Genomic DNA, 21,413 nt, shown 5'->3' with positions numbered 1-21,413 from the left:
TTTTTACGAATCCTCAACTCAAAATAATTTGCTAACTTTCGTGATTTCTGAACTTTAAATGCTTATAAAAAAAAACTGTGACTAAATATTTTTAATATTTTTCATCTACCTTTGAAACAATATACTAGGAGCCTTCTATTTTATATTTTCAAGCTTTTTTAACCAACCAATAAAATTTTATTAACATTTCTAGAAATAAAACTAAAAAATAATGGAAAATGAAAATTTAATAAATATTGGCATAAACAGTTTTTTGATTTTCGCAAAATTTCCATTTTGGGCGGTGCTGGCGAGACGCGCGAAATATTCGAACGTGGTTTGTTCGCGGACCAGACACGTGCGAATTTCGGGGTATATCGTGCAAATTCGTGCTAATCACGTGCTAAATATTGGCATAAACAGTTTTTTGATTTTCGCAAAATTTCCATTTTGGGCGGTGCTGGCGTGACGCGCGAAATATTCGAACGTGGTTTGTTTGCGGACCAGACACGTGCGAATTTCGGGGTATATCGTGCAAATTCGTGCTAATCACGTGCTACATTTTGGTATATCGAGTTTGTTATTATTTTTAATTTTTCACGTTGGCGGTGCTGGTGAGACGTCTCTCCAGCACCGCACATCATTTTTTGTCATAGAGTTGTATATTTTGTCATGCAAATTTTGGCGATAGTCATGCAAATTCATGCTAATTACATGCTAATTTCCTGTAAAAAAAAATTGTAAAATTTTTGAATGGGTGGTGCTGGAGAGACGTTCGTGTCGAGGATCGAACTCGGACCGGCTGTGCCGAATCCGTCGCGTTATACCGCTCGGCCACCTCGTTCCCCACTCACAATATTGTTGGACCCGGCACACTGTATAGTATTAACATAATAATATAGAACATAAATCATGAACTAAGACAGTATGGACTGGCGACGGTGTTAATATTAATTGCGGTCAAGTTATTCAACGGTATTTCTGTGGTGGGAGAAATTTAGCGACTGAAACGCTATCTATTTGAAAGTATTGACACTCTTTCAAATTATATAAATAAATACAACATAATATTAAAATGGTTTGAAATAATATTGTAAGCCACAGATTCCCGATTTCTTATTAAAACTTTGCTGATCAGCGTATAGAAATAAAAATTATTTTTTAATTAAATAGTTGTATACACATTACACAGTGAAAACATTCACGACTCACTAACCGTTCTCTTAAAGTGTTACATCTTGCAATAAGTGAAAATTGTACATGCTTGCACAAGAATCAAGTACCCGCGGTTAAATCCGTGCATCTAAGCTAGGGAAATCCGTCGCCGTCCCGGTCAGCGCGGCAGTGGCGGTAAAATTCTTTTGTCTCGGCGATGGCGGTAAAATTGTGTCCGGCTTCATTTAACCGCCGCAAACTTGCAAATTGCCGGGTCTCGTGTGATAATGCGTTTCACTATATTAATCTCCTCAGTCTTCGCGGAGAGTAGGTATACCGTACACGCGTTTTCGGTTAATTATAAATATTGTATTATCAATTTTACGCCCAATTGTATCGATTCATAATTTATTGTTATATTAATTTTGAATTTTTTTTTTTAATAATATTATTACTGCACACCGCGGCGCCGTCGAATTCGCAGTCGTGTTGGCTAACTCGTGATAATAACCAACACAGGTCAGTTGTATCATTGACTAACTCTCTCGCCGAATTCCCCATCGTCGACACGTCCGAAGTCGCTGCTCCAGGTTCTCGTACACACCGACACGCGACAAAGTAAGAATTTTGACATTCGCATATTGTTATAAGTTAGAAATTCATTTACCCGTGTCGTATGCTGTCCACGAAAAATGACTACTTGTGTAGTTGTGTCGTATGTTGTGTACGAAAAAAAAAAATTATAATATCTACGCTAGAGCTTTCAAAGACATAATCGGTCAGATTGACCGAACTCCTTCACTCTTAATAGTACCCTACTTCCGAGTAGGTATCGTAACGCTCCACAAGGCCTTATATTACATTTTACTTTTGCATGTCTCCATAAACACTCAATTCTTTGTGATTGTTCATCTGTATGTGGATTTATCAAGTTCTCAGTATGGTTATTAGTTTGGTGAAGGAAATTGTAACTATACGTATGTGATCATATAATAACATGAACTATGAAGTTACAAATAAATGTCAAATGATCCGTAAAGTTGTAGATTATTCGGGAAAGGCATTCATACTTATACTTATTGATAAACGACAGAGTTCTGCTAAAAATATAATAAAAGCGCCGATATAAAATTATGAATACTAATATAAATCATTAAGATCCCTAATTAGAATCGCCTAGCCTAGGCACTTATATTGTATTTATTTTTTTATTATTATTTAAATAAATTCTTGCAGGTGATACATCAAATGTGTACATAACTAACAAGAGATAAACTATACAGAATAGGTATAGTAGTTATGACCTGGTAATCATTTATGAGTATCAGTCAACATTTTAGCGCCAAAAATTAATTCAACTAAAATTACATGCCTAGCATTATACCTACATAAAATGTAGTATTTATTATCTAGGAACAATGAACATCGTTATTTCCATATTATTTATTTCGACAATTATTTATATTCAATAAATCTAACTACCTTATTTAATACCTAATAACAGCAGTAGGTATTATGTTGGTTTTTACCCTGTCTATAGGTACTTACATATAGTATTAAGTTTTAACACAATGATGATATTAAAATTGATCACAGTTTTTAAATTATTTTCAAAGGTGTTGTGCCAGTAAAAGAAATGGATGGCTTACAGACTTCATCATTTGAAAGTGATCTAAAACAAGTTCTGACATCCAAAGAATGTGAACATACAAATTTCAGAAATAACTCTCACTCTGTTAGGATACTGGAAAACTTACAGTCTCTACGCAAGTATGTTGACAGTGATTTTACCTGCATTCAAAATAAATATCAGTAACACATTTTTTTTTTAGAAATGAAGTTTTATGTGACATCAGTATACAAACAGATGATGATAAAATTGTAATTGGACACAAAAATGTTTTAATAGCAGGTAGTCCATATTTCCGTGCAATGTTTAGTGATTTTGATGAGAGCTATAAAGATCTTGTTAATATAAGAGAATTAGATTCTTCCATTTTACAACTATTAGTAGATTATATTTATACTGGAGAAATTATGGTCTCAAAAGAAAATGTACAGGTATGAATATTATTTATATATTAAACAACATATCATTTTGTGTAAATAATTGTTTATTTGTAAGGTGTTGTTACCAGCCGCAAATGTCTTACAGTTAGATTTTGTAATTGATGCATGTGTTGAGTTTATACAAAAACAACTAGTTCCATCAAATTGTCTTCGAATCAAAGCGTTTGCTGATTTACATAACTGTACGGAATTGTTATCAATTTCTGAAGCATTAATAAAAAACCAGTTTTTGTATGAATCAATAATTAGCTTAATACTCTTTATTTTTCAGTAATAAATTATTTTATTATGACAATTATTTTCAGAGAAGTGGTTAAAAGTGATGAGTTCCTATCTTTATCTTCTGAAGCTTTGATGAAACTTATTTCATGTAATGACCTTGCTGTTCCATTCGAAGAAAAGGTAAGTAAACTACTATTGGCAGGAATAACGTGCTAAGTAGCTATTCGTAAATTTTACAGTAACAACTAAAAACGAAAAATGTGTTATACATTTTTTTAAATTTTATTTGGAACGTACATGACATTCTTACATGTTTGACGTTGCGCGTCAAGTCAACTTATTGTGAACATTAAAGGCCACAAACGCACATGACACGTTTTAATAGGCAACAAATTGCAGATTTCTAAGTTTGTGCACGATAGAAACATTCTGGGAATTTTATGATTGTTAAAATATATTGAGATTACTTCATGGCACTTTATTCCGCAAAAACATGAAATCCGAAAAAATGTTAAGTACATTCCTGCCCACCTTTCAATTGTTAATTTGTATTTTAATATTTTGCATGGAAAAACAAACTTAAAAAAGGTGGGAATCGCTCTGCTTTACAGTAGGTGTTTAGAAGGATCGCTGTGATGGATGTGTACTAATATTTGGTATTCAATGATATAAAATTATTGTTTTCGAAAAACTACGATTCTGAGCGAAGACTGTTTAATAATATTACAAAATATATTTTATTATATTATTGTTAAAGGGATCACAACACACATATTTTTCATACGTTTTAGACATTTAAGTGATGGTAAATTACACATACTTCAAAATGTCCGATTTTAATTTTTATACATGTATGAACTCGTTGACAAAATATGTAGGCATTTTAGGAAGTCAATTTTCTATTTTAAAAGACTAAAATTAAGATTTTTTTTTCAAAAATCCAATGAAGAAAATCCAAAAAAGTTCAGATGCAGCACATAAGCCTTCTATTGCGTGTCTATAGTGTGTGGGCTTTTAAATAACAAATTACAAATTATAAGGCTTAACAATTATAAAAAAATATTTTGATATTATTATTACCTATATAGAAAGTTATTAATGCATTAAAACTAATAAAAAATAGATTTAATACCATACAAATATAATAAATCCTTTGTGTCCTATAAAAAGAAGAAACCCAAAATCTTGAAGATTATTTTTAATCTTAATTCTTGTTATTTAATCTTGAAGATATTTATGAGACCCTGTGATAATCATACACAAATGGGTGGCTTAGCAAGTCAATATATTTTAATTTAATTTAAATTTTTGTTACTTTAGGTATTTGAATGTGTTATTAAATGGGTAAAACATGATTTGGATCGGAGAAAGGATTTTTTGCATGAATTAATGGAACATGTACGTTTGCCACTATTAAGGCCTGATATTTTAGATAATGTAGTTGAAGAACCTCTTCTAAATAATAGTCCTAAATGTATGTTCTTTTCGTAAATATTCCATCATTATGAATTTATATAGTTAATTAATTATTATTATAATGTTTTCAGGTAACAAATTTATAATTGAAGCATTACGTTTTAATCTACAAAAATTGGTTTGTCATTTTTCCATTCCAAAATCGATTAGATGTAAACCTAGGCAGTTTGGTGGTTCACAAAAAGTATGAATCCGATTTGATTAATCCATCTTCACAATAATTTTGTCAATTTAACTCTTATCAGGTTATTTTAATGTTCAATCAGTCTTACACATCTCCAAAGTGTTATACAGAATGGTATGACCCAGCAACCAAACTACATGAGAATGCACCAGGGATAAATGATTGTCGTGAGACAGCTGGCTTTGGCGTAATAAGTGATCAATTTGTGTTTGTTGTGGGTGGTGTGAATGGAAAAAGTTCTAAATCTGTTAGTATGCTTGATGTATCTTCACAATCGCCCTCTTGGGTTCCAATGGTGGACATGTTAGTTAGTAGGAGGCGATTGGGAGTTGGGATATTGAATGATTGTATTTATGCAGTAAGTTGAATCAATATTTTACTTATTTTATATTAAAAATGTATATCATTTGTAATTCTAGGTTGGTGGACTTGACGACACCTGCTTATTAAATAGTGTAGAGGTCTTTGATGTCAGTATTCAAAAATGGCAAATGGTTTCGAGTATGTCAATTGAGAGAAGTAATTGTGGTGTTGGTGTTTTCAATAATCATTTATATGCGGTGACTAATTTTATTATTTCTTTATTTTTAATTTGTAATACATTTCATGTCCTTTATTAAACTAAATAGGTTGGAGGTTTTAGTAGTAAAAATTTGAAATCAGTGGAATATTATGACCCCAGTCTCGACAAATGGACTCCAGTTGCAGAAATGTCTGTATCTCGTCAAGGTGTTGGTGTAGGAGTCTTGGACGGTCTTATGTATGCTATTGGCGGCTTTAATGGCAGAGTGTGTCTTAAAAGTGGTGAGGTTTACAGACCAAATGATGGAGTTTGGTCTGCTGTAGCTGATATGGAAATATGCCGATTTCGTCCTGGTAACAATTTTATTTTTTAGGACAGCCTTTATAAAAATACATTGAATTTAAATTACATTTTTATATAGGAGTAGTGGCATTAGATGGTTTATTGTATGTTATTGGCGGAGAAACTGACAAATCTATTGTTGATACTGTAGAAATTTACGACCCACTCACCAATACTTGGACCATGGAGACATTGTCTAGACATGGAGTACACATTTATGGAGGAGTAGTCATTGATAGACCACCACCAATTAATCAGTACACAGAATGATCTTATTGTTGATAGTAATATATTAATGGGTATATTTATGTATTATACATATATTTATGTAATAATTTATAGTAATATACATATATTTATGTATAATTTATGATGAAATATGTATAATACATAGTTAACAAAAATAACTGTTCAATACATATTTGTTTTTGTGAATGTTTGATTATACATAATGCGTACCTAAATTGTATTTTATAATTTAAATTGATTATTTACAAATTAAATAAATAAGCTACACAGTTCATTATATTGCTGTATTTACATTATATCTTTTAGATTCTGTTTTGAGTAATGAATTTATAGTATAAAAATAATAGTACTTATCATAAATATTTACTTTAACTATAATAATTATTAATTAGAACATCTAACAATATAAATTATTATTAAATAATATATTAAATATACATTCATACTTTGCACTTATAATACTTAAAAAAAATCTTTTAATAATAAGTTATTACAGCTTGAAAATTTTAATTAGAACCCCTATAATACTTTGTTTCATTATTAGCGTAATTTTATGTAAGGATTATTTGCAATAAAAATTATAATAATAATGTGTATAATGTACTGTATTTAATCTGAAAAATATTTTAAATAACAGTCAGAGAGGACTTCTAAATTTTAATTATAATGTATTTCGCGGAAACCCTAAAGTGATATCCGTGGAACACAGTTTCAGAACCATTTCATAATAATATATTGAATTTGGTATTTTAGTCTAAAAATATCTTGTTTTTATATTACAAATTTACAACTGCGCAGTAATGTGAAGAGCGTGGATTTGTACGCATTTGCATTTATATTCTGGTTGATTGTATTATAACTACTAAGTGAGAACAAAATGTGTTTCATGAGTCATGGCATGTCGAAATGAAACTTTTTTAGTGCATATTTTTCCATACTTTGACATTTATCTACTTCAAGGGCTTATTTTACAATTTTAATTGTATATTTCGATGTTTTTTTTATATACTATTGTAATATAAGAAAATAATATTATATTTGTATAGTTTCGATTAATATCAAAATAAATTAATAGGTATACTTGTAGGTGTAAATGGTTTACTCAAACATTTTTCTTATTAATTGATTCCTATTTTTTTTTCTTATAAATTAAAACTATCTACAAAATGATGAAAGTAAAGAAAAGTATTTCTATGAGGGTTCCATAATTTTAAATACCTATATTGTTTTTAATTTAAATTAAATGTTCAATAAGCACTTTTTTTTACAAATTTTTTTATGCATACTTTAACACTTCAATGCACATATTTATGCATATCTAAGGTTTTTACCGCATATTTGATTGGTTTTTAATGCATATAAATCCGCGCTCTAGCTATGAGTACTACGTTCTCAAATTAATTTGCTAATTTTCGTGATTTTTCCGTATTTTGTCAAAATTTGAACTTAAAATGCTTATAAATCAAAACTGTGACTAAGAATTCTTAATTTTTTTCATCTGCCTTTGAAAATTCCCGTTTTTTCTTAATTTTTCTTTTGTTTTTCACGTCGCTTTAGAAAACTACTTGGAAATTTTTACTTTTGAACCCCCAAAGTACTAACTAGATTCACTTTCCTATCAGAAAAGTTACTGTTGAAGAAAATCCAAGCACTTTTACTGTCCTAAAAGGTGATGACAGACACAAAAATTAAAATTAAAATTAAAAATTAAAAAAAAACATACATCATTGTAAAATCAATACATTCATCGCTTCGCTCAGAATCTAAAAACCAAGGAGGGATTGAGGTATATTTTTAAGTATGCAATAACTATAAGCTTACGATACCTACATGATTAAAAAAGGTGGAAAAGTGGGTACTTAACACTGCTGTTTAGTAGTTGTCAAGCATGTCGATTAAAATTTCTTATGTTATAGGCTTTTTTTAAAATTGGTTTTGTGTAAAATGACCATTTTTTTTCACTTTTTTTATGTTTTTCATGACGCTATCTAAAACTTCTTAGAATTTTCAATTTTAGAAATACCAACTAGATTTACTTTTCTGTCAGAAAAGATGCTAATCTTGAAATTCGGAACATTTTTACTACCCAAAATATTGCTGGCAAAAAAACACACATCATTGTAAAATCAATACGGTACACATTCTTTCGATCCGCTCAGAATCTAAAATATCATTGCCAAGTGCCAATTATATTTAAATGTCTAGGATTTATAATCAATCATTTAGCCAAAATTTTTGGGGATAGGTGTTTAATTCTTGATACGTTTGGTTAGATGTATTTGTTTACTTTGATGCCACTACAAACTCTAATTAACAATATTATTTGAACCCTCTGGGTTCAAATCCAAAACTACTAAAAGAACAAATGTAAATAAAATACTATTGTAAAATGGCATCATTAGTACCACCCATCTCTAAGTAGCATAATATATAATATGAAACAAGGTATATGCAATATGCAACAGCATGAGTACCTATATATTTTAGAATACTATTTAATTTATGGATTAATTATTACAACACAAAGTTGAATTAGTTATTGGTTATTTATTTTCAACATTTTAATTAATAATGATATTATTCTCATTAGTCTGAAAAAAATAAAACTATACAAAGCATGTATACAATTTAGAATTAACAAAAATTGAATGGTGCACTTTATGAGTATACATATGAATAATAAAAACTAAATAAAAATAGTAAATGTTTAAAAACTAAAAGCAAATGAAAAAAAAATTACACTTTTAATAATTTTTCATAAAATTATACATTTCTACGTGCCCAATTTAGGTTTTGTCAGAGAGATAACTTTCAAGATTAAAAGAATTTCTGTTACATAACAATTTATATTAAACAGATGGCTGACCATTTTTAAATCCCAAATATTTTTTCTCATTTTTTCCATGTAGCATTTGTTCAACCCCAATTGTATTGCAATATCAATATAGTTTTCTTCATTTTGAGCAATAGTATCAGTAATTCCTAAAGTAGTCAATTGTGAGGTTGTTACACGAGATGCATATGTATCTCCCGGTAATGTTATTACTGGAACTCCTGCCCATAATGCATCCAAGCACGCTATGTGTCCATTGTATAAATGTGTATCCAAATATATATCGGCCAACTGGATTCGATTCAGGTGTTGATATTTAGGAATAAAGTCAGCAAAAATGATGCGTGATGTATCAAAGTTTAAAACATCAGCAAAAGTTCTTAAGTTATTTTCAGCAACATCATTCAAATGTAAAAGCCATAGTACAGACTTAGGAACATTATTCAAAATAGTTATCCACATATGTAAAGTAAATGGGTCTATTTTAAACAGTTTACTAAAATTACAGAAAACAACAACATTTTCTGGCAAGTTGAAAGTTGATCTTTTCAGTTCTTCATCAAAACATAAGCGTTGTTGTAAATTAGAAAACTTCTGTTTGTGGTCGCCAATAAAAATAGTATGATTTGTAAAATTCAATTGTTCAGTATATATATTTTGAAGTTCTGGAGGAGAACATATACGATCTGTAATGAAGTAATCCATGAACGTTGCACCACTGGTACTAAGATAACCAAACCATGAAACTTGAACTGGGGCCGGTCTCAAAGCAAATATTTCCGTTTGGGCACCCTTTGTATAACCACTCATGTCAACCAATACATGGATTCCATCACTATTAATAACTTTAGCAGCATCAACAAATTTGAGTTGTGACAAATCTTTGAGGTGTTCAGAGTTATTCAACCTAAAATAAAAAAATGATATTACATAATTTATATTAAAATCGAATAATAATGGGTGACTGATCAAATGTTTGAGTAAAATACATTATAAAAATACTAGTTAACAATGTGCTTTTAAAGAATTTAGTAAATTGTTAGGTCAAATTACAAAGTATTTATTTCTAAGAAATCAGAAAACACATGATCATAAAATCCTTGTTCTTAACAATTTTTTACTATCAAATAATAAATGTAGTAAAAAATGTTTATTAAAAAAGGTCTATAAGTTACACGCTTACTATTTATAAAAATAATTTAAATAAAATATTTACCAAGATGGAATATTGTCATTTGAAGATATAGAATAACAAATTACATCTACTTGTTGGTTTTTGCATATACTGGTTAATGTTTCCATAATGGTCGTTATTGGATGTTTACCAAAATTGGTTGATACAAAACCAATCTTTATATTTCCATTGAAAACTGTTGGATGAACAAATTGTGGAGGTTCTTTTATTGATTCGTTCAATTTTTGAACACAATGTTTTGCAAACTTAGAAGCAATTTTAGTTAGTACTTCCAAAGATAGAGGAAACATCAATGCATCGTGAGGTAATAAGGACAACACGTCATCATCATTCAGTTGTTCGTTAACAATTTCTTGTAATTTTTTTACACGTGAATCATAGTCTGACCAATCACACACTTTTTGTAAACAGTTTACTAAATGACAATATACATCTGGATGATCTGGTTGTAATTTTAATACGGATTCGTAAGCACGAATTGCTTCAATGAAATTATCACTGTCTTCTAGTATAGAACCAACCGAAATGTAAGCTTCTAAACATTGTGGATCATGCTGAATTGCCATGTAAAAAGAATGTAATGCATCTTTACTCATATTTAACTCTGTATAAATATTTCCCATTTGTATATAAATATCAACAGATGTATTGTAATATTCTAGAGCTATTTTATAATGCGTTATAGCCTCTAGAAGGTTTATTTTTTGTTTGAACAAAATATCTGCTAAATTCAAATGAGCGTTTAAATTGGATGGTTTTAAATTGATTGTCATTTTGTAATATTGTATGGCTTTTTCAAAAAGGCCTTGTTCATCAAAAATTACTGCCATATCACAATAGGCATCGGCCAAATTTGGATTTATTTCTATCGCATGTTTGTATCTGTTGAAAAATCAATGATATAATTATTACTACCTATACTGAAAGTATCCATTTTTTTCCAAGGTATCGAGAACTGGAGGGGGGACTGCGTTAGCATTACGTCCCCTCCGGCCCACATCGTTTATTGTTGCAATAACATACATGTAGTAGGTACTAGAATGTATTCATTATACAAGGTATAAATTAAGTAGCAAGTACTTTGTGTATATTATGGGAAACAGAAATTAATAACAAAGAAGGTAAGAAAATAACAATATCTTAAACTGAAGTCTAAAAAGGAACAGTTGTAATAACTAATACTAATATTCAAAACTTATAAAATAGTCAAAATTAATTGCATGCATGCAAAATTCAAATGTATATAAAATGTACACTAATAGTATCAAATATGCAAAATAATTATTAATAATAAAAATAATAATAATTAAAAATTATTAATAACCATTTATTAATGAATTATTGATATTATATTCTGAACTTATATTAAAACTGGCTTACTTTCTTTATTATTATTAGTATTTGATAATAGGCAAAAATGTTACATTTTAAAATATAGCTAGATACAAACAATATAACCAACACATACAATTGAATTATGATAAATAATAAAAAAATATCCAAAATCTAATGTGTTATGTTGTTGATTTTATGCAGTTCAATAGTTGTGAAAAATGTGGACAACTAGTACACTACAGATTCATAGTAAAAATGTATTCTGCAAATTAAAGAATAATTCGGAGATTTTAAATTGTAAATTCTTGTTCATAAAAAATTAAATTCTAGTTGTAAATTACTAAATATTATGAGCTGCAAGAAAAAAATTGTTATTCAATTCAAAAACAAAAATTACAGAAGTTGGTCAATAACATGTTTGTGATTCAATTGGAAAATTTTTTAAATGTGACTGATTTTAAATAATTTACTAAAGAAAAGATACAATACATATTTTCAAGTTTAAGCATATTATTAAATGGTAAATGTAAATATTTTAAATTTATTAAATTTAAAGATGTATCTATTATACATAATATTATGTTTCTTATTGTAACTTGTATATACATTTTTAAACTCATTGAAGTAAAAGAAAAGAGTATTTTCTGCAAATTTTACCAATTTAAGGAGTAATTAGAGAATATTTGTAGGGTCTATTTAGAGCATATTTTAATTGTGTTGATTAATTATTACCTTTTAAGAGCCAAATCCGAATGTCCCAAATTATACATAGTCAGGCCCATTTTCCAATGACCAACTGCATTCCCTGGGTTGAAAAGTACCGCACAACAAAAAGCATTTCTTGCATTTTCTTGATCATCACTTTCTAAGTACAAATCTCCTATTGACATGCAAGTATCAGACGCGTTTTGATGATCATTAACTTTACGGAATGTAACAAAAAGATTCTTGTACAGGTCTATTCTTTCCGGATTTAATTGGATACATTTTTTAAAATATATTGCAGCTTCTTGATAATTTTTTATTTTGTGTAAATATATCATGGCCAGTTCTAAATTCAAATCTAAGTTTTCAGGTTGGAGTTTTAAACACTTTTTGTATACTTCAACACACAATACCATATTTTCTAGATGACAGAATGTAACAGCTAAATTTTTTAAAATTGTCATATTTTCTGGTTCTAATGCTATTGCTTTCCAAAATGCATTAGCTGCATTTTGGTACTCTGTAATTTTTAGATGAGCCATTCCCAAATAAAAACGAGCATTCATTAGACCAGGATTTATTTCTAAAACTTTTTTATATTTAGAAATTGCTTTTTCAAATTTACCGCTTTTGTAATAAACATCTGCTAAATTGTTTAGAGTTTCAGGGCATTCTGTTGCACAGTGGTAAGAAATCTTAAATTGCTCTTTAGCCTCTTTTATTTTGTTTAATTTTAATAGTAGTTTTCCGTACTCATTACGTACTTTATATAATTCGGGTTTTATACTTAAAACACGTACATAAGCCAACTCAGCATTGATTAAGTCATTTGTCATAAATAAAAAATTGGCATAATCTGTCCATGCATCCACACAATAAGGTTTTAATGCACATACTTCAAAAAGGTATTGATTTGCTAAATCATTTTCTGATTTTTTTATGTAAACTAATGCAAAGTTACTTAAAACTTCAGAACATTTGGGATTAATTTGTTTTGCTTTTTCTAAACAATCAATACATTCTTCATAATTTCCACATTTGAAAAATGATTTGGCATTAAGCAATAAAACATTTAAATCTGTCGGTTTATGTATAAATAATTCTTCACATATTTTTTGAGTACTAATGAAATTTCCATTTTTAAGTTCCAATTTTGCAGATTTTAGAAGATTATCTAAAAAAATGTATATTTATAATATTATAAACAATTTTGAAAATTAAACACTAATTAATATTTCAGTAAATAAATTGGTATATTAACAATTAGATTCAGATAGAATTCTATGACAAAAAGCGATGAGACACAAGAACCCCCATTCTTTTTTATTAGAACTCCTGGTCACTATTAGAAAACGCCAAAAATAATGTGAGAAAGAAATGAGCCGTTTCATTGTGTTAAATGAAATTTCATTTTTATTTGACTTTTTATTTTAAAAAAAAACTATTAAAAATCAGTTTTTTTCGTAGTTAAACAAGTTATTTCAAATTTCCTTTGAATATAGCATTTCATGTATACAATAAATTATAAATTTGTAAACAAGTATGTTTAAGCAAATGTTTACTAACTAGTATATTAAAAAAAATATTTAGATGGATGTTGCAATTTACATAAAAGTACAGCAAAATACGAGGAAATTAGATTTAAAATAATATATTATAGTCTTATTAACTAATATCAAACATTTATTATTTGTATTTGTTATATTGGTTGTAGCTTGTAAACTATTATATTGTAATCATAAGATAATTGATAATTTTTCAAATATAATATAATGATTTATATACAAATAAATAATATTTTGAATTGCTGAAGTTGTGTTAGAAAAATATGTTATTAAGAGTTTTGGTAGTTTTGTGTAAGCGTTTGTGTGTGGGGGATTAGTTAGATGGGTATACATAATTTTAGAGTCTTTATAATTTAAGTGTAGTTGTACCTATGCTTTTTGGTGGACAGAGAATAATTTGGGGATAATGAATATTCAATGCATAGCTTAAAAATATTTTGAATTGTTTTTAACTGTTTATGGACATTTTCAGTTTCCAATTTTATTAGTTTTTTTTTCTATGAATGTCAATAAAACTTAATTTGTTGTGTAAAATAGCTTGAAAATTTAATACAAGACTCCAACAATAGTGTTACAATGATATTTGAAAATTATTAAAAATCCTTAGACACAGTTTTTTTTTATAAGCATTTAAAGTTCAATAAATCTTTTAAATCTTGACAAAATATGGAAAAATCACAAAAACTAGCAAATTATTTTGAGTTAAGAATTCAAATTTAACACCATCCATGACAGTGACCACCTTGTAACATACTGTACAGCAGATCGACACCCACTTGCTCAGCTTTTTTTATATTGGTTATAACTTGTAAAATATTATTTTGTAATCATAAGATAATTGTTAACTTTTTAAGTGTAATTTAGTGGTTTTATACACAAATAAATAATATTTTGAATTACTGAAGTTGTGTTACAAAAATATGTTATTACTTATTAATGGTTTTGGTAGTGTTGTGGGAGGGGGGATTGAGTTAGATAGGCATACATAAAGTCCCTATAATTTAAGTGTAGTCGCATCCGAGTTTTGGTGGATGGAGAATAATTTGAGGTTAATGAATATCTTATATATAATTTTACAGAAAAACTATAAATTAGTATAAAACGATAAACTTAGAGTAAGAACACAACCAGACAATGATGAATCATTGCAAACGAAAAACGATTATGAGAAAAGATGTTAGCTAAGTATATTTAATGATGTGAGTATAGTGATATAATAATAATTTATTGTACAAAAGTAATACTTAATACATTTTTTCAAAAACATTGCATTTATTTTATTGTTAATATATATTTATTACAATAGTATATTTTTTAACACATTATATTACTATAGTAAAATTTACTTGTGAGTCATTACATTCGGTAATCATCGAACGTTGTAAATAAGTTTGAAGTATAAATAGGCATTAGCATAAAATTAATCTAAATGTCTTGAAAAATTAATCTATATATATAAAAATGAATGTATGTGTGTGTGTGTGTGTCTCCATATTAACATGGCAACTAACCCCAGGAGGAGATAGAATGTTTGTCTGTCTATGTGCATGTCCATTGGTTACCATGGGTATTGAAGCTATAATAATAATAATTATTGGTTTCCAGGCAACAAAGTGCACAAGATCATTTGGTACAGAGATAGATCAGATCTCTGGGCAGAAGATGGGCTAATTAAAAAAGGGAGAGGACCAACCCCAGGAGGTGCTCAAACAGGGATTTTGAGATTTCTGATTGAAATTTTTGTTTATAAATGGTTGCCATGGGTTTCAAAGCTATTATAATAATAATTATTGGTTTAAAATAATGGTTGGTATGATATATGTAAATTTTCTCCTATATTTTTTTTTAACAATTAATCTTGTTCTTATTGAACTTCAAATGCTTATCTATCATTAATTGTTTTCAAATACCTAAAGTAATATACTAATATCTAAATAGGAACATGGTATTACATTATCAAGGTTTTGACTAATTAAACATTTTTTTAATGAAATGAAAAATAAAAATAATTTTCTATAAATAGCTCAATAACAACTATAATATTTTTAAAATACAAAAAATGTAAAATTTGTCATGCAAGTTTACATACTATTTATTTATTTTATTATCAAATTATTATATTATTATTTAGCTCAATATATTTTGAAAATATGTTAGTGTATAGCAAATTGTGAAAAGCTTAAGATTTAAAATCATTACTATGTGAAAATAATTAATTTAAAATTAATAATATTTACATTGAATAAGATATTCATAAAAATATACAAATACACTTTAGTACATAATATTTAGTAAATTATTAAAACTAAATATTAGCCAAATATTTACCTGGGCTCCAATTTATTTTTGAAAATTTTTATTGTACCTAAGAATTATAATAATGCATTGAGTTCTGGTGCCAAGATCAGTTAAGTAAAATAAGCGATCTATTATTATAATAATTTTTTATTCTTTAGTTTTTAAGTTTCAATAAATTTATAAATATGTATCGGAATCACTTATTTCTTTTAGAGTAATAATATGTTATAGCAATTTAAAATGATAAATTTATGTAACCGCCAACAATGATTTTGTCAAATTTCCTTAAATGCCGTTTACGTCTTTTAATTTACATTTACACCCAATTTCTTCATTCCCTCCAATATACTCCATTCTGTTTACAACCACATGTTAAAACATTGATTTTTGCAAGACTGGGCAAATTAATGATATTTTTTAACTCAGTTAAATATTTTTTTTTTAATTAAATTAAAAGTTAAATCAAAAGACATTTTTAAGGCGAAGTTACAGTGACAAATTTTGTTGTCTCCATCTTACAAGTGCGTAACAGCAACTTTTACGCTCAGCAGTTAGTTTAAAAATTAGAGCGAATATTGACCTCTAATAAAATTTAAAAGCATGACTATTATCTAGACAATGGCGTAGACTTTTTATTATATTTTAATTTTAAAGCGAGTTATGTGTATTTTAAAATTGTAAACTGTTTTTTCAACTTAAAATACTCATAACTCTCTTTAAAATAAAAATATAATGTAAAGCCTATGTCATTGTCTAGATAATAATCTTACCTTTAAATTGTATAAGAGGTACATTCGCTCTACTTTTTAAACTAACCAAGATAAACGTGTTCTACTGAGCGTAAAATTTGCTATGTTACGCACTTGTAAGACGAAGACAACAAATGTCACTGTAACGTCGCCTTAATACATAAATTAACTTAACTTCAATTAATAATAATAAAAAAAATGCATTTATGAATTATTATTTAATAAAATAAGTGATAATCACTTGAATATTTATCATCATTCATAGGTATATTACTACTCAAACAATCTATGATAATCATTATTTTACTAATAAAAAATAATTAAAAACTAATGAGCATTGAATAGGTATTATGATTTATGAATATAATTTGTGGCATCCATGTCTTCATAAGGGTGACTAATGTTACACCTGTATTATTATATATAAGTAACTTATTGTAACAATATATTATTTTATATCTTTAAACATAAATACGAAGTTCTTTGTAAATATATCTTATTTTTTTTTTTGATAATATTTTCTATATTCTGCGAACTTATAATGATTATTATAAACCGAAAATCCGTAATAAACAAAATATTTTTCTGGATAAGAATATTCAAAATTAACTTAATTGGGAAAATAAAAAAAATATGAGTTGATTTTAAATTAATGTAGAGGCAAATGAGTCAAGTTAAAGTTAAGTTAATTAAAACACCAAACTAGTAAGTTAAGTTGATAAGTTTAAATTAACTTAACTTTTAAGTAAAAGTCATCGTCTAACTAATTAACTCGTTAATGCCTTGGATTAACCCAGCCTTGGGTTTTTGAATATTAACTAATGATATTTATAATCATGCAGTTTACAATAATATGCAGAAGCTTTGATTTTTAAAAAAAATGCCGCTTACGCCATTTGCCTACCATTGATATAATATTTATAATATAATTATATATGTATTTACTTTTATTAAAAAACACTAACATAACTCAAAGATTATCAGTTATCAATTTTTTTTAAATTAAATAAATAATAATTTTAATAAAATAAAACGAAACGTCAAAATGGCTTCACGCTAAAATGTCCTAGATCCATGAACGACTGGTGAAAAAAGTACCTATGGTTATTCATTATTAAAATAATAATTACAAAAAAATTATAATAATAAATATCGATCGAGGAGATTTGTTATGGGTGAATATCCAATTATATCAAGTCGTAGTTTACGTATGCTCATCTAATTATAATATAGTAATAGATAGTACTGATAATAATAACTTACCCAGGCGTTCACTATATTTCTAAAAAAAATATATATATAATTATATAAATATTAAATATAATCAAAAATGTTGAATGTTATTAGTTTATACCTCTATAGCTCCATAAAGCAGCGTTAGAGTATCTCCTGACAATTTCACTAAACTGGCTTTTCCAAGAGTTGCTGCAGCCAAATCCTTCACTTTGGTAAATCCTAATTTGCTAAATTCGTTGGAGATATTTTGAAATCTTAAAAAAAAAAAAAAAACAATTCATTATTATTAAATATGCACACAAATAACATTTGAGATCTTTACCTATACATGGTAATATTAATAATAATTGTAAATTATTTACTTTAAAGGGTCATTTTCTGATAAGATCTCTGTAATAACTGATATCGGTGCTTCCGATTCTGAATGTTTTGAACAAAATACATCCTGCAAGTATTAAAATAATTATTAATTGATTAATAAATTTAATATATATATTAATAATTATTCAAGAGTTTAAGAGATTTATCAAACATTTTAAAAAGAAATAACCTCTATGATTATGCTTTACAAAAGTGGCATTTTAGACAACTGTCTCCTTTAATAGGACCCCACACAAATTGTTTGCCATAAAAGTAAGTTGTACATGGCAAAATAATATTCAGGAGCTCATATTTGACTTAATTAATCTGCTGTTATGTGCTTATAATATTAAGACAATAAATAAGGGTGTAGTGTCCTCTTGATTGTAAACATACAGAAAATATTAGCAATAACAAATATACCACAGAAATTTGTAGTCCCCCTTGTCTCCCATTTCAACATACTATTTATGAGATTCCTAATAAAGAATGTCATCCCAGCGTCTGAAAGTCCTAATAATTAATATATAATATAATAGGAGTTTTGAAGGATAAAAATATACAAGATGAATCTATTTATCATTAAAATGCCTAAGCATAATCACTTATCAATTCAGTAACTAGAGCCTTTATAAATATCAAATAGCAAAATAGGATTTTCTTGATTAACATGAAATCATAGTTCGTACAAATGTCCCATAAACATCCCATATAATTATATAGTTAAACAATTAATATATTACTTACAAATGATAATGAATTCATAGTGTAAAATATTATACAGGTATGATTTTTCAAACAAAAACAGAAGACAATGATCCACATAAACCTATGACCAGACTGTTGTCAATCAGCTGCAAGAATAAAATATGTATTGTAATTAGTAGGTACATTAAGATGAATATAATATAAATATATTTACATATCTAGTTAATAACAGCATTTGTGCATTTTATTATTGTGTTTTTAATAATTCCTTTTTCTTCCTTGTAGGGAGTGTTTAAAAAAAACATATAAAATATAATATGATGATGTTAATGTTAATATAGCGAACAGTGAACAATCACAACAGTGTTAGGCGCTGTATAGGCTGGTTGTTCGTTTCTAAACAGGAATTATATAAAATAAAAAGACTTACAATGGCAATTTAGTCACTTGGACACTCGTGGTTACTCAATATATCTGATAGATTAAATCTATTAAGAAGTACGGTAAATAGTTGTCTCGTCGTGGCAAAAACACAATAATATATAAAGTACAGCCACACGCCACACTCTAGAGAGCCTATATATATATGAGATTCTCTAACACGCAGAGACGTATTTAGGGGGAGGCAGGGCCTTGGTTGCTAAATTTTAAGAGGGCGCCAGGACCAGGCGTCAGAATGGTAGAATCTTAGAAAATCGTAAAATAGTTATATTACATCATTATCAAGAAAATTTTATAATAATATAATACTAAAATTAAAAACAATATTAAAAACAGCTATAATGGCCACATTATGGGGTGATATACTACAAAGATTCAACAAAACTAGTGAACAATTGCAGTCAGTTATTATTATTTAAAAGTTGTTTAATGAGTTTAATCAGTTTTTAACTGAAAACATAAGACCTAAAACTATAATAGATATTTGTAAAATTATCAGAACTGAAAAACTTCAAGAACGGTTTCCTTAAGTAGATATAGCATTAAGGATGTATCTGTGCAGCCCAGCGTGCAATTGTTCAGCTGACAGATCATTTTCAGCATCAAAGAGGGTTAAATATTATTTGAGGTCGAGAATGACTGATGATCGTCTTAATAGATTAGCAATTCTAACTGTTGAATCTGCAATTACCAAAAATATGAACTTTTATGATATTATAAATACATTTGCAAAACAAAGTTCACATAGAAAATTATAATTTTTCTTTTTTTAAATGTTAATCAATTTACATTAATATATATATATATTTGTATTGAAAATGTTTTTGTTTTTTAATAAGCCACCCAATAACAAAGTTAACAGTTATTCTTAAAGGAGGGAACAGTGCCCCAGGGCGCCAAAAACATAATTACGTCACTGCTAACACGGCTAAACACACCGACGTGTTCTCAACTTGGTTCTGCGCATCTTCGCCACGTCGTCTGCTTTGTTCCAATCACAAAACGCAGACAGGCGTACGTAATAATTGATCATAAATATGGTTATGACTATAGGCACCTACCTAATAATGAAAACACGCGTGCCGGGACGATGTTTCGTCCAAGTTGAGATTAATATAACAGCGTACTTAGCCATGTCCTCTATAGCACGCGCTACTTACAGGTACTCACTTTGCGACACCGACGGGGTGGTGATCGATCCACAAAGTCTAAACTTCAAGCGCTCCGCACAGAATGGCTTAGAGGTAGGTATTCCAGTTGCAGACGCACTACGGAACAGACTTCGGTCAGCAACAAACACTGTTACAAGTCTAGAGAATTGAACGAGCAGGGACTCGGAGGAAAATGTATAATGTAAGAGCGCGAGAACATAAATCACGCATCGAAGATTCAAAGGTGAATAAATAATAAAGGTTATAAGGTATACAAAACGTATGTAACGTATATACGTTCACGTTGTTTTTATAACCCCGGGTCCAAATATCCATGGAGCGGTATAGACAACGAACCAAGATCTAGTTCGTGGTATATTATGTCCCTATGGCACTAACCGTGGTTATCTACTATTGGCGGCAATTTTGACATGCTCCATAGACGTCCTATAATAGACCGTGGAGTATTGTAATCATAGACCTATTAACTAGTTAATAGGTCTATGATTGTAATAGACGGAACATAGGGGCTTAGTTCCAGCTGGACGCCGGGATCACGTGAGTGCTCTGTTCGAATATTAACTAATAATATTATAATATAATATAACATTATTGCGTATAATATGTTAATATGAAA

The 21,413-nt window shown here is 28.3% G+C and overlaps 2 protein-coding genes across 9 annotated transcripts; one reads left to right on the top strand and one right to left on the bottom strand.

Annotated features, from left to right (window-relative positions):
• The first annotated feature begins 1,289 nt into the window (after window positions 1-1,289).
• On the top strand, window positions 1,290-6,462 carry LOC132944534 (ring canal kelch homolog). Of its 6 annotated transcripts, none has more exons than XM_061013935.1 (12): window positions 1,295-1,461; window positions 1,619-1,752; window positions 2,751-2,904; window positions 2,967-3,195; window positions 3,260-3,435; window positions 3,510-3,606; window positions 4,747-4,900; window positions 4,974-5,086; window positions 5,148-5,444; window positions 5,506-5,646; window positions 5,716-5,962; window positions 6,031-6,462. In XM_061013935.1, exons 3-12 carry the CDS (start codon window positions 2,771-2,773, stop codon window positions 6,219-6,221), a joined length of 1,779 nt encoding a protein of 592 aa, XP_060869918.1. In that variant the 5' UTR covers window positions 1,295-1,461; window positions 1,619-1,752; window positions 2,751-2,770; the 3' UTR covers window positions 6,222-6,462. The 6 variants fall into 6 exon arrangements, with proteins under 6 accessions (XP_060869921.1, XP_060869920.1, XP_060869919.1 ...); XM_061013934.1 differs by having other exon boundaries at window positions 1,295-1,465; XM_061013938.1 differs by having other exon boundaries at window positions 1,290-1,752; window positions 5,148-5,333.
• A 2,271-nt stretch (window positions 6,463-8,733) lies between these two features.
• Window positions 8,734-21,071, bottom strand: LOC132945493 (UDP-N-acetylglucosamine--peptide N-acetylglucosaminyltransferase 110 kDa subunit-like). Of its 3 annotated transcripts, none has more exons than XM_061015262.1 (8): window positions 20,786-21,071; window positions 19,224-19,330; window positions 18,479-18,561; window positions 18,235-18,370; window positions 18,144-18,162; window positions 12,296-13,442; window positions 10,250-11,110; window positions 8,734-9,940 (listed from the first exon to the last, which is right to left on the bottom strand). In XM_061015262.1, exons 2-8 carry the CDS (start codon window positions 19,299-19,301, stop codon window positions 8,974-8,976), a joined length of 3,291 nt encoding a protein of 1,096 aa, XP_060871245.1. In that variant the 5' UTR covers window positions 19,302-19,330; window positions 20,786-21,071; the 3' UTR covers window positions 8,734-8,973. The 3 variants fall into 3 exon arrangements, with proteins under 3 accessions (XP_060871245.1, XP_060871244.1, XP_060871246.1); XM_061015261.1 differs by having other exon boundaries at window positions 20,796-21,071; XM_061015263.1 differs by lacking the exon at window positions 20,786-21,071 and adding an exon at window positions 19,399-19,417.
• Between the last annotated feature and the right edge of the window lie 342 nt (window positions 21,072-21,413).

This window comes from Metopolophium dirhodum, chromosome 5 (genome assembly GCF_019925205.1).
Source record: "Metopolophium dirhodum isolate CAU chromosome 5, ASM1992520v1, whole genome shotgun sequence".
Lineage (NCBI taxonomy): Eukaryota > Metazoa > Arthropoda > Insecta > Hemiptera > Aphididae > Metopolophium > Metopolophium dirhodum.
Note: the sequence above shows the minus strand (reverse complement) of the source record. Positions and strands in the feature narration are given on the sequence as shown.